At 40.6% G+C, this 13,933-nt stretch overlaps 1 protein-coding gene across 2 annotated transcripts; it reads left to right on the top strand.

Annotated features, from left to right (window-relative positions):
* The first annotated feature begins 470 nt into the window (after positions 1-470).
* Positions 471-4,639, top strand: cnpy2 (canopy FGF signaling regulator 2). Of its 2 annotated transcripts, XM_035662623.1 has the most exons (6): positions 471-562; positions 757-863; positions 956-1,071; positions 2,291-2,488; positions 2,689-2,785; positions 2,883-4,639. In XM_035662623.1, exons 2-6 carry the CDS (start codon positions 764-766, stop codon positions 2,924-2,926), a joined length of 555 nt encoding a protein of 184 aa, XP_035518516.1. In that variant the 5' UTR covers positions 471-562; positions 757-763; the 3' UTR covers positions 2,927-4,639. The 2 variants fall into 2 exon arrangements, with proteins under 2 accessions (XP_035518516.1, XP_035518515.1); XM_035662622.1 differs by lacking the exon at positions 471-562 and having other exon boundaries at positions 569-863.
* The last annotated feature ends 9,294 nt before the right edge of the window (positions 4,640-13,933 follow it).

The raw sequence follows: 13,933 nt of genomic DNA, 5'->3' as shown, positions 1-13,933 counted from the left end.
TTATAGCTCCAGTGTATATTACTGAGCACAAAACAAGCATGATATGTCTGCAGGGGTTTGATGGGGCTACCAGCAATTATTTAATGAGTGTGTTGACTCAAACCTCAACAACTTTGATCACCTTGTTTGCCTTTAGTTTGCTTCTATTCGTTAAATCAGTCTGTTTTTAGATCATTTTACACAAAAATATATATTGTTGCTTCTATTAGCAGCAGCAGCAGTTTAGCTGCTAGATGAGTTGTGTCATTGACGCTGCTTTCTTCTAAAGTCGACCCCCTCCCCCTCTATAACATAGCTAAAATACATTATAAACAACAAATGCATTTTAAGCTGACTGCTGCGCTGAGAGGTTGCCTCGGTAACGGCAGAGCGGTTGTCATGGAGCGGCTGTCTTCCTGGCCCCGCGAGGGCGCTGTCTCGAGCGCGACTCCCTCCGGTCTAGCAGCTCCGTTGCCTACGTCACCACATTCCACCGAATGCGATGGGCCAGCGTGTAAACGTAACGTAAACGTAACGTAAACGTAACGCGTAACGGTGGTCCCGAAAACACCGTCAGAGACCCGTAAGTTCACTGGAAAGTTGACTAAACGTGTGTGAATGTGTGTCTGGTTCACGGTAGTCGGACGGAAAGCTCAGTGTGGCTGTAGCGGTGGCTCAGAAGTTACCGGCTAACGTGGTAGTGAGTGAGTTGACCGCTTGGTTTTGCCGGTTAATGTGTGTGTGTGTGTGTGTGTTGTGGTGAAATCTGTGTTTCAGGGACAAGATGAGGGACGCGGCGCTCCTGCTCACATCGTGCGTGGCTCTGTGTCTGCTCCTGAGCTTCGGCCAGGCAGCCAGACCGGGACAGGACATGAGGTGTGGAGGTACGTGTGTGTCTGTGTGTCCTGTGTCTCCGGATCACTCTCTGTTCAGCGCACGTATAAACCCTAATGCGTGTCCTCTGGGCTCCCCGCAGCCTGCAGGGCTCTGGTGGACGAGATGGAGTGGGCCATCTCCCAAATAGATCCAAAGAAAATGATCCAGACCGGATCCTTCAGGATCAACCCGGACGGCAGCCAGTCCATCCGAGAGGTGAGGCAGCAGCAGCAGCCACGTAGTGATCTGTGTCCAACCCACTGTGCAGGCTGCTCTTTACTGCTACTGTAAGACGATGATAACTACACTAGAAAACATGCGTAAGCACTGTAAAGGACGCAACTGGTAAGACTACTTGGTAAGACTGCTGTAGACGACTGTGAAAAGACTACTCTGCTACTGTAAGACTCAACTGTAAGAACTGTAAGACTTACTGGTAAAAGACGTAAAAGACTACTGTAAATGTAAGACTACCGTGTACAAGTAGTCCTGCACATGTTTTTAAAAAGCAGGGTTTAATTGTTTGATTGATTTCGTGCACAATGATTTTGATTGAAACCTTTTGTGGTTTAAAATGTGATCATTTGCAGCTCGTCTTTGTCCTATATGATAATAAAATGAAGTATGTTTGGGTTTTGGACTGTGGTTGGACAAAACAAGACATTTGATAGACTGGGATGTGATATTGTGATGGATGTTTCACTGTTTTCTGATGTTTTATAGACCAAATGATTAATCCATTTATTTGAGAAAATAATCTGCAGATGAATCGATAAAGTAAAATAATCTATGGTAGCAGCCCTGTTAATAATTTCCTATGAGGTTTCTGTGTGTCACAGGAAGACCTGTTGAGTTTGAGGTGATATAACAAGTTAGGGTTGAGCGACATTATAAGATAAACTTTGAGATGATCTAATATCGTAGCTTTAGTCACACCTCCTCTTGGTGCATTAGATCACTGTGGCCAAAGCTGCAAATAACCAGGAAGGACTGTTTAATGACAATATTGGGTTTTTGTATTCTTTTCATCAACGTGATGAAAAACCTGGATTTGTCAGGTTTTAATTTGCTGGATTTTATAAAAACAGACTTAACAGTTTCTCAGTTAATTTCCAGAAAATGTACACTATCATGTTATATATTGCCATTTAAAGTTACATTTACTGTGACAGAGGACTTTATCCATACGGCCCATTTCTATAAGAAGTAAAAAAAAAAAAACCTCATTGTTTGAGTGAGATTTAATCTATCATGGAGTTCCCAGTTGTAAATATGGTCAAGTTAGTGTTATAAAATAAAACTGATTTAGTATTAGGTTTAGTGTGAGAGAAACACTTAAGGTGTTGCTGCAGTAAAATATCATTTTAAGTGCTATGTTTTATGTTTGAGTGGGTTAGCATGAAGAGAAACCTCACTTCATCTTCAACTCCACCAGGTTCCTCTGGCTCGCTCAGAGGGAAACCTCCTCGAGCTGATGGAGAGTGTGTGTGAGAGGATGGAGGACTACGGCGAGCGGACAGATTCTTCCACAAGCAGGAAGTCCTACATTAGGATCAAATCTCGGAGCGGTGAGGCCATGGACCTCTCAGAAGCCACACTCGATTCAAGAGTTACAGCCAGTTTAAAATTTGCAGTGAGTGCAATTTTCTGTACAGCCCTCCTCCACAGTGTAGTAGTTAATTAGTAAATGCATCATGTTTTAGGCTCCTTGCATTAGCGAGCTTTTATTGTTAATGATAACTAGATTATTTTCATGCAACCCAACCCCACAGTCGTGTGACTTGTACTGTGAATTGTGCGGCTTTTAACAGTCTTTTATTAATTTTTCTCCAGTGTGAAACAATTGTTGAGCAGCATGAAGATGAAATCATTGAATTCTTTGCTCATGAGACAGATAATGTCAAAGACAAACTCTGCAGCAAGAGGACAGGTGTGTTTTTCACTCAACATTTCTTCTTTCAATGCTGACATTTGAGTTATAGTTTCCACCACAGCGACTGTATTTTAATTGGTTGTGTGTTCTGCAGACCTCTGCGACCATGCTCTGAAAATGCCCCACGACGAACTTTGATGTCCCCTCGCCCTCACTGCCGTCTCTCCTCAGCTGAACTGGAGACATTGGGTGCTGTAATATTTTCAGTTAATCAACGGTTTATGCCATGGTAGTGGTGGAAGATGTACAAGTTATGATGTAAAATAGGACAAAATCCACCTGAAAATAAGTGTTATTCCTGTGATCTGTGACAATTTAGGGACCAGTTTGCCATTTTTCAACATATCTCTGGACTATCTTGTCACTTATTATATACTGTAAGTTATTATACTATTCAATATTCTGTGCTTCAAATGAAGGCTCTTGTCTTGCCTTCAGATGCTCCTCAGCAGGTAAAACTGAAACTGTGAAACTGCAAAAATGAAGTTACACTCTCCAGTAGATACAGGATGTCTTACAGGATTAACTGTGTATATACAGTAAGCATATTAATTTAAGACAAGTACACAGAGATCAGGTTGGAGTTTGGTCAACTGGTCCTTAAGTCCTTAGTCTTCTTTATTCACAATGAATGGACATCCATACAGCTGTCTGAAAGTGTCATTTGATGCCACATTAAATCAATCTTCAGCTCTAGCTTCAATAGAGAGTTTTTAATACTCGTCAATATTTATTGAACTGTCAGAGATCACAGGAATAACTGATGTTAGGTCAGTAAGCGCTGTTCTTTCTTGGTTAAATATTCCTTAAGGTGAAAAAGTTAAAGGCCACAATGTAAAGGTCCATTAAATTTAGATACTTTTAGATTTGAGTGGACATAGTTTCACTGATGTCCCATTGACCAAATGTTTCCCATGTTGCATCACCCTTCAAAGATCGATGCCCTTTTGGCCACCACCAGGTATTGTTACTGTTGTTAAGAAAACTGGTCCAAAATATTTAATGTTGCTGCTAAGGTGGGCGGGTTGATGCTGGAAATGTCTTCATGAGCTGAAATGTTCAAGAAATGTTTTTCATTTCAAGTTTAAGCAAAAGTCAAAAAAGAAAATTAAGGACGAATGGGAATCATAACTATTGATTTGGGCAAAATTGTGAATTCAAACTTTCAACCTTCCAGAGGCTTTAAAACACTCCTTCACACACACTTTCTTTTTTGTCTGTTAACATTGATACATAAACTGTTTGAATCTGCTTTGGTTTCAAAGTAAATTCAGGTATTGACTTGTAAAAGGAGTGAAATCTATGTCGATAGTACCAATATCTGAAAAAAATCTACTTTCCATCCATGTTGTTCTTCTGATCCAGAGCTAAAAAAAAAAAAAAACTTTTTATACCAAACAAAAACAGTATAGAATAGTTTGGACCGTTGTAGCTTGAGGAGCAGGCAGATTACACATCCTATGTCCATTAAACACTAAAAAAACAGCTGCAATCCCTTTGGATTATGAGATTAAGAGTCGAGAAGAGTTATTTTTTCTTCTGTCTTGTAAAGCTGAGCTCTAATGTAACCCCACTAGAGTGTGCTATCGTCCACAATCGTAGATCGTAGTTGAGTCCAAATTAAAGAGTCATACTCAGATGGAAAGTCCTCATGCTGTATTGTCGATGTAGAAAAGCCAGAAAGTATTTTTGGTATTGTTTACTTTTTCAATGTGTGAAAAAAAATATCTTTCTGTCTCGTGAACATTCTCCTGATATTTCCATTTTCTTTTTTATATATAAATTTTGTAAGTTTTCTGCATCTGTCTTGTCTTTAATCAATAGAAATATATTTGTACAACATCAACAAAAGTTTAGCTTCTAATTTCTCAACTACAAGTCATAGAGCTTAAATCATGAATTGGTGTCGCTGAAATGTTTCATAGCAGTATATTCTGATGTTGCTGATGCAAGTCTCATACCAAGGTGATAGATATAACCAGTAATGAACAGTTTTGATACTATGTGTGTGTTTCTACTGCATGATACACAGATTAAGATAGATACATGTATTTATTTGATTTAATTATGTTAGCTAAGGACATTCAGGCTCAAAAAGCACACATTAAATGTCTTTGCCCTTTTGTTTATACATATAAACTATTATTTAAAAACATAACATAATACATTACAGAACTTTTTCAGTGTATTGTTGGACAGATTTAATTGAGAGGTGAGGACATGTACTTTATTACATTATAATGGACTGCTGACCAAAGTGAAAATGTGTAGGCAGGAAAATCATAGCAATTATATTTTGAACTAAAACGTATTCCAGTTGTAGACTTTATTTATATCATCTAATCAGAAAAACGTATTTGACTCCTTTTTATTTAGTGGCTGTTATGAAGCTTTCGATTGTATCACACAATGGAGTTTGTCCAGTTGTCATTACATTTTTTCTGAGCATTTTAAGGACTTATTGACCATGTTGGCATACATCTTGAAATTGAGTTCATTCGTTGCCTTGGAAACAGAAGTTAACAAAACATTCACCACTAGGCGAGATGAACTTTATGATGAACAATATGAACTTCCCACAGTGTTTTGTTAATGCACTCCACCATTTTATTTACTTACAATACAGAACAATGGCTTTTTTCTGCCATAAAATCACTCCAAATAATCAAGTCTTTTGTTTCATCCACTTTCATAATTTCACAACTACATACTACCTTAAAACAGCAGATAAAGAGAAATTAAGATTTGGAGAAAAAGTATGACAATATCTGCTTTACAAGAATAGATTTGTCAAATAAACAGAGTTGGTTTGGTTTATTCTTGATTTCTCTAAATGCCTACGTTTCTATAACAATAGTAAATGCATCACCATGCATCCATAGAAAAAAAGCTCTAAGATTACACTTAAACTAAAAAAAGACATCAGCCTTTGTAAAAAATATTGGCTACAAAATGTTATTGAGGAAATTACTTCCATTCATTGTCAGGCACAATACAAAATTAGATGGCACAAACTGTAGTTGTTGTTTTCAGGCCAGCATTCCTTGTTTATGCAGTTATTTTACAGACTCACTTTCAATCATCCTGTTTATCTGAGTCAGCGACCTCGGATGCCATGAAAACCTCCTCATTTTCTTTTTTATCTGTTTCTGTGTCTGTTATTTCCTCTGTTGTTGTATATACCACCTCTGTTGTAGTATTTGCCCCCTCACCCAAGCACTCCTCGCTCTGACTAGACTCATTTGTGACTCTCTCATCTCCATCATCTTCCTCCTTCGCTGCAGTCTCATGTTTTACTTCACCACAGCAGCATTGCTCTCCCTCAGCTATCTGAAGATCCTCGTCGTTCTCATCAGGTGGCGTTTCTTCAACCTCGTCCTCATCCGCTACAATAACAGTGTCCCTAGAGCCGTGGCTGCTGGCGCTGCTGCAGGACAGTGTGTCTTCTTCGGGATGTCCCCTTGGCTCTTTATGACACAGATTTTGCTGGATTTGTCCCACTTCTACATCCTCAACACTTCCTTCTGTTAAAACCTCCTGTTGCTCTGCTTCGCCAAAGACTATCTTATCAGAATTCATGTCCACCTCCGCATCTAGATAACCCAAGTCCTCCCCTGCGCTCTCTGGATCCCACAGCTCACTCACTTCCTCCTCCTCATTCTCAGAGTCAGGCGCTGTATGTTTCCTAATGCGATTTACTGCATCCCACAGGGACTTTGGGTACTGAGGCTCTTCTTCGAGGGGTAAGTCAGAGTAAACGCTTCCACTTCCCCCTTGCGGAAGAGAAGTTGAAGAGCTGGGAAGCAAGACTAGGGGTGAATCAGAGGAAGTTGAGAACTGAAGTGATTCATCACAAGAGTCCAAGTGAAGAGGAGGATGCACAGTTTCTGGGATGCCACCAGCAGGAGAAACATCAGGATTTAGAACTGAAGGACAGACTGAAACAAACTCTGTGTCTGACCTGTGGGATACATGTGGTGGAGAAGGAAGCTCGGAGGGTGAAAGCACATCCGAAAGTGATTTAGATGCTTCACAGTCTGAAGGTGAGGGAAGAGAAGATGGCTCAGTCTGTGGTGTGTCCTGCAAAACCTCAATCTCTATTTGAGTTTGAGAGTCTGTAGCATTTTCTTTGGATATTGTCTGTTTCAAAAGACCTGTAGGATCCTCATCGGCTTCTTTTTGTAATTGCTCTTCTTCAGCCATATGTGTCTCTTTTAGACAGAAAGCATCCTCTTCTTGGCCATTATTAAATTGTGGCTGCAAAATGTTGAGCTCTGTTTGAATTTGACTTCCAGTCACATTTTCTTGGGATATTGTCTCTTCCAAAAGACCTGTAGGATCCACATTGACTTGTAGATCTTTAGTCATACAGCTCTCAAGCTGTTGCTCCAAATTGTTGACTTCTATGGCGTTTTCTTTGGATATTTTAGGTGTCTCTTCCATAATGTGGTCTGTAGGATCCTCACTGACGTCTTTTGGTAGTTCACTTTCAGTCATATAATTCTCTGCACAAACAACATCCTCTGGTTGAACACATTCAAGTTGTTGCCGCACAATGGTGACCTCTGTCGCATCTTCCTGAGATATTTTAAGTGTCTGTTCCATAATGTGGTCTGTAGGGTCCTCATTGACTTCTTTTGGTAGTTGCTCTTCAGTCATACAACTTTCAAGCTCTTGCTCCAAATTGTTGACTTCTATGACGTTTTCATTGGATATTTTAAGTGTCTCTTCCATAATGTGGTCTGTAGGATCCTCACTGACTTCTATTGGTAGCTCAGTTTCAATCATATAATTCTCCACACAAACAAAATCCTCTTCTTGAACACATTCAAGTTGTTGCTGCAAAATGTTGGCCTCTGTCGCGTTTTCTTGGGATATTTTAAGTGTGTGCTCCATAATATGGTCTCTAAGATCTTTATCGTCTTCTTCTGTTCGTTGCTCATCAGTGACGTTGCTCTCTGTCACACAAGCAGCATCATCTGGCTGACCACTTTCTAATTGTTGCTGTGACACCAGCTCTTCTGTTATATCTTTGGCATGGTCCTCAAGGGCGTCACTGATCACAGCATTCAGCAGCTGTGATGTTTCACCCTCTTCATCCTGGTCCTCAACGCCAGATACGTTTTCTACAGTTTGATCTATCAAATCGAGAGGAGAAGGGCTTCGGGAATGGTCTGCAGAAGGAGTGGAACTTGGGGAAATGTCAGCTGATCCAGGTAGAAAAGGAGATGGAAGTTGCTGTGATGGGGTGTGAGGAGGAGATGAGGTTTCAGGGTAAGAAGCCAGGTTTTCTGCAGATTTGAGGGCAATCAACTCAGGATCAGGACCTTCCTCTATATTTGATTCTGAGATATGCAAGAGAGACATACGATCAGAGGATGAGAGCATGAGAGAAAGAGCAGGGTCTGTTGCTTCACAGTCTGGCGAGGGTGAAAACGAAGAAGCATTAGAAAGGTTGGTTGGTTGACTGAGAGACTGAGAGGGATGTTGAGAAGAGGTATCATTTTCAACAGGGTGATTTTCTTCCTGACTCTGCTCAGTTGTACTGTCTTCACTAGTAGATTTAAGTAGAGGATCCTCAGTCATCTCAATTTCAGGTGAAGCTTTGATGTCTGTTTCAAGTTGAGAGACAATGTCATTCTCCATATTCGACACCTGCTCCTCTGGTCTTTCAAAATCTTCACCACCTTCATTCCCCACCTGATCTTTGACATCATTATGCTCTTGTAAACTTGGAGCATCCTCAGTTTGTCTGACCTCTAACTGATTATGTGACTGATCCTCCTCTTTTGTGTCCTCTGGGATTTTTTCAACTGCATCATCACTGTCATTATCTTTAATTGAGGAAGGTTCAACTTCCTGGTCATCCACACGCGATTCAATTAGTGACGCTGCATCTTCAGGTTGCTGCTCAGTGATGCAGTCATGAAGGGGGATTCCTAGGATTCTTTCTGCGCGCTGCTCCAAGGTTTCCCTTTCACTAAAAACTGAAGATGAGGACAAGCAGGGGAACAAGAATTCATGTTCTCCTGCGGGTGCCTGTTTCTTCATAAGATCTGAGTCTAGTTCAGTCTTGGGCCTTTCACTAATGTGCAAGGGGTCTGTTTCTGCATTTTGGTCAGTTGTCACATCCTGATCCAGCTGACTGTTTGATTGGATACATTCAGGAGAGATGGTTGATTGAATATCAAGCGGACTGTGTTCAGTGTGTGGTGTGGAGTCTAAGTAATGAACATGCTCTTTTTTGGGTGATGGAATCAGCTCCATTTTAACAACAACACAGGTTGTGTCAATAACCAGTAGATCTGTACTGTCCTCAGATTCTGTGTCTTTGTTGATGTCCAGTCTCTTTACTTCAGTGTCAACTGGATGAACCTCAGCAGAGTCCTCTTGGTTGTGCAGAACATCTGATTCTTCTTCCTCATTGTTTGCTTTCAAACATGATGATGAACTCTCAGTTTCTGCCCTGCTTGTGAAACTAGGCTCCCTCCACAAAGGGTATTTGACTGACACTGGCTGCACTGACTGAGCAACTTGTCTTCCAAATGTAGAATCGGCATAATTAGCTTTTTCTGAGGCGACAACATCTGTCTCTGCTTTGTTTGATAGATTAACCTCAAGCATCTTACTTTCTGCACAGGTAGGTGTCGCTGTGTGATTTCTCTCATCAGATGTACTTGACTGCACTGTGAGTGTTGGCTCTTTGAAGTCTACCTCATCTGAGAGTTTGTGTGTTTGATCAGTCTCTCCACTGTCCTTTAGTCCTTGAGAAACCTCTCCTAATTCTGTGTTTTGAATGGTTGTTTGCGAGGTACAAAGTGGCAAAGATGGGGTTTCTGTGGTGCCTGCTATTCGAGACACCAAGCAGAATATGGTGAGCCCACCTGTCTTTTTGTTTAATCTGAACTTCCTACCTTCAATGACTTTTGAGGATGCTTCCTCTTTTATATTTTTATTCTGAACTGCATGTAACACATGTGGTTGTTGCAGAGATAAGGTACCCTCAGGCTGTATGTGTGTTTTCTGGATACTAATAGGACTGCTTGCCTGTAAAGCATCTGATTCCTGTCTTAGTCCTTCAAGCTCTGGGAAGGTATATGGATTCCCATCTGGTTTTGTAAAATCCTCTTTCTCTGCTTTTCTGTGATCCTGCAGATCTGCAGCAATATCCTGCTTTCTGAGTGTGGGCTGTGACCAGTAGGTTTGTCTCCTACCTTTCTGCTCCCAGCTGGTGTCATAGTGGTGCAACACAGGTGAAGTTTTATGTGGGCTGTTGTAGGGAGGGGGAGCCATATAGCCAGGAGGTTGGCTGAACATCCTCCTTTGGTAGCCGGTCTTTTCCTTCATGTCCAACATGTGGCTTGTGTCAGTGGCAGGAGTTTGTGGTGGATAATAGGTCGGAGCTTGCTGTCTGCCCCCTCGATCCCACAGTCCTGATTCTCTGATGTTTGCCGATTGTAAGGCTTGTTGCAGCGCTGCCACTCGAGGATCTGTCCCACTCCTGCTGTCCCTCTCTGGAGCCCTGCTGCTCTCCAACAGCCCCTGAGAGGCACCCCTCAACTCTGCCTCTATACGTCTCCTCCTTGGAAGTGAATGGCTGTATCGAGCTGCCCAAGCCTCCAGTTCTCGATAGCTGCTGTCGCTCCTTTTTGTAGAAACATCCCTGTTGTAGCGGACAGGACTGCAGGGCTCCCACCTCCTCTGCCATCCCTCCCTCAGAAATCCTCTCTCATATTCCCTCGCTGCTCGTTGAGCTGCTGTCCACTCTCTGTCTCTGGCTTCATGCGACTGATATTCTCCCAGGTCTTGTTGCTGCTGAGGGTGACGGTCAAGAATAAAAGGGAAGTGAGAAGAAGTATGGGTGTTCATCTCCTGGTCCGTCCAGTTAGTGTACTCCTGTGGAGCCCCTCCTGTTCTTGATCCTGGTACTGTCCAGTAACTGGACTCCCTGCTTTGATCCTGCTGCTCACCATAGTACAATGGATAATGAGTTGCCTGATGTCTGTCATGGTAGCTGTGGGTAAAATGATGGATAAGGGTGGGATTAAATTCAAATTATTTCAACAAAGCCATCTTCCACAATTAATATGCTGTGTTTTAGAAAATGGAATTTGTAAGAACATTTTGAAATTGAAAATAATATGTTGCTAAAAGTTGTACAGTTTCTCTTGATTATAAAAACAATGTAGCAGTTTGTATCAAGACTATTTTTCAGTAACTAGCCAGTGTTGAAGTTAGTTAAGGGTCTGCAGCAAATAAAGTAACTGACTCTTTGGTGACAATTTACTTTTTGTCACTCGTTGGGCACACTACAGTACAAACCATAGAACCATGTTACCAAACTTGATCATCCAAAGATTATACTGACTGAAATAGTAAGCATAGCACTGAACTTACTTATGTGTACAGTTTCTCCCAGGAACAGTACCAAATTTGGAGTATAGAGATGATTGCCCCTGATTCTCAGGCCAGAACTCCATCTTTTGGTCTCATACACAAATCTTAAACATGGAAAAAAGGGTAATTTATTTAACCGTTATGTATGTTCTTAAGATGCATAAAATGAAAAGATTTTTAAAGTATATTAATATTCTTACATTAAATATGACTGGATATGAAACAACTAATTTAAAAAAAGCCTCACCTGCAATTTAGATATTGTTACATAAATGGAGAGATAGCTACACACATTCAGCACATACCTTTAATTGCTGTTTTCAGATTATTGTCCTTGTTGCTCATGAGGTGATGAGGTCTAATGAAGTACAAACAGGACAACTTGTTTTAAAAGGACGGTGGTTGTCTGTTCCCCTCCCACTCTACACACACACACACACACTCCCCTGTCACTGTAAGCCCATCCTCCTCTCATCCAGCCAACAGTTTAAATACCACTCAGGAATTTTTTAATCAGGTTTTCAGAAATACTATCTTTAGCTGCATCATTGCTCTTTAAAGTCATACAAAATTAAAGTGAACACAAATTTAATTATTGTTAATTAATTAATTTAAATTTTTTGCTTACAACACGTTTTAAACTATAATGGAATTTAGTTCAGATATAAACAGTGAAATATAAAAACGCTGATAAAAACAACTCTCATCATCAGCTTTAGGTGAAAAATGCTTTTTAACGTCATTGTATTTGGATTAATGGTAGTTTTGTAGTCAAGTTGATTATTAGAACATTTCACACCTACATCATAAATACGTCACTGCTCACACAGCTGCACATGGTCTACTACTTTTCATAAAAAGCAATATTTGAGAAATTTTTTTGTTCGAACTTTGATTGTTTTTAAATCGTACGTTTTCCTCTCGGTCAAAATGGCACTCTGGTCAACATCACCACTTCCTGGCAACACTTTTCGTAACTTTGCCCAAATGATCATGAATAACAACAAAACCAGTCATCTGCACTTTGCATGACACTCGTGTGGGAGTTGGTCGGCGTGATGGAGAGCAGACTCTGCATGGAGATAGGGATCTGTTGTTTTGTCGGCTGAATTGTAGCAGAGGGAGAGACAGGCAGCGGACGGGTTGTCTCCCTTTCTTTGAAACTCTCCAGCGTAACAAACAGGCTTTCCTTCTCTGAACAGAAAGTCTGTACATCAGCAGAGAGCAGGAGAGAGGGGATGAAGTACATACAGACAGCAGGCTGCAGGGAGGGCAATCTGTTGATGTTGACAGAATAGTTGGGGATCGGATGAACTTTGTTTTGGGTTTTATATATCTCAGTAAAAACAACATCGTATTACATATCAACAGCACATTCACCAAAAAGGAAAATGTTTCCACATCTAGTTAAGTCCTGCTTTATTATAACTAGAAAGCATTTCAGGTGAGAGCAAGATTCATGTTAGAAAGTTAGTTAGTTACAAAACTAGTATATAAAATACACTAAAAACCCATTACAATTTTGTTAATGGTTAAAGTACAGTACATTCTGAATGTATATTACACAAGTATATTGGACCCAGCTTTGTGATTCATGTCTGTCCAGACTGAGCTGGTGACAGAGGTGTCAATAGTAATCACAGTATGACACAAACTACATTAAAGTGTCCTGATTATTGAGAAAATTAACCAGTGTTTGCATCTTTCTGAGCTTTGATGCTGTTTGTGGATAAAAGTTTCCACCCAGATATGATGATCATGAAGATAGTTAGTGATGCACTCAATCACTTTGTGTGGAGGGATGGTTGGTATTAATTTTATTTAAAGCCCCTAAAAAATGTGAAGTCAACTTTTCCAACAAAGCCTCACTGACAACCCAGTCAGAAGACCACAAGCCCAAACACAAATACAGGTATGTCTCATAAAATAGACAAAACAGTTTGTTTGAAAGTTTGTATTCATGTGGAATCCAATCACTCATAGTAATCCGCTGATTGAGAATGGAAATTGGTTTCCAAGGCCTTTAAAGTTGTGATCATGTGATTTGTTTTCAATCTAATCTGAAGCTGAATGCTCAGCTCTTTCTAGAATACATGCTCAACACTGTTGCAGAAACCAATGGGATGTCTGAGCATGTGTGAGGAGGCCGCTGTGCCATCTGTACTGATGCAATGAACACGGTGAGACAGTTCAGTGTTTTAACCGAGAGAACAATTACAAATGTGGAAAAGAAGTTTGAGATTTTACTTTAAGATGTAGGGCAGAAGTTGCCTGGGAGGAGCAGTTGACCCTTTTTCAACAAATGCACTGATGACATTACAAGCTCTTCTCTGAAACTACATTGTGCATGACAGTAACAACATGGAGTCAAAACTAAGAAAGAGACATGATAAAAGATCTCCCGTCAGGTGATTATGAGCTGACCGGCACCGCAGCCTGAAGCTGTAATAGCAGCTGATCTGTCTCTATAAAAACAACTCTGACATTTAGATTTCATTAACAAAACTTTATATAAAATCACAATGAGAACTTTTGACTGGTTGCAAACTGTATTTAAAGCTCACAACAAGTGTTTGGATGTCAGTGAATACACGAAGTGGCAGTATCTACAACCATGGTAGAATGGTTTGTCCGTTCTGGGCTACTGTAGAAACGTGGTGGCTCAAAATGGCAGCCACTTTTAAAGAGGACCTCCTCCCTTTGTAGATTCTGGCTCATTCTAAGGTAACAAAAACACAACTATTCTTA

This window comes from Morone saxatilis, unplaced genomic scaffold, assembly GCF_004916995.1.
Source record: "Morone saxatilis isolate NCDOM2014 unplaced genomic scaffold, NCSU_SB_2.0 Contig18, whole genome shotgun sequence".
Lineage (NCBI taxonomy): Eukaryota > Metazoa > Chordata > Actinopteri > Moronidae > Morone > Morone saxatilis.
Note: the sequence above shows the minus strand (reverse complement) of the source record. Positions and strands in the feature narration are given on the sequence as shown.

Excerpts from the sequence above, each read along its gene's own strand:
- cnpy2 (XM_035662623.1), top strand. The coding sequence starts at position 764 with ATGAGGGACGCGGCGCTCCTGCTCACATCGTGCGTGGCTCTGTGTCTG. Across the intron at positions 2,489-2,688 it reads CAGCCAGTTTAAAATTTGCA|TGTGAAACAATTGTTGAGCA; the intron begins GTGAGTGCAATT and ends ATTTTTCTCCAG. Across the intron at positions 2,786-2,882 it reads ACTCTGCAGCAAGAGGACAG|ACCTCTGCGACCATGCTCTG; the intron begins GTGTGTTTTTCA and ends TGTGTTCTGCAG.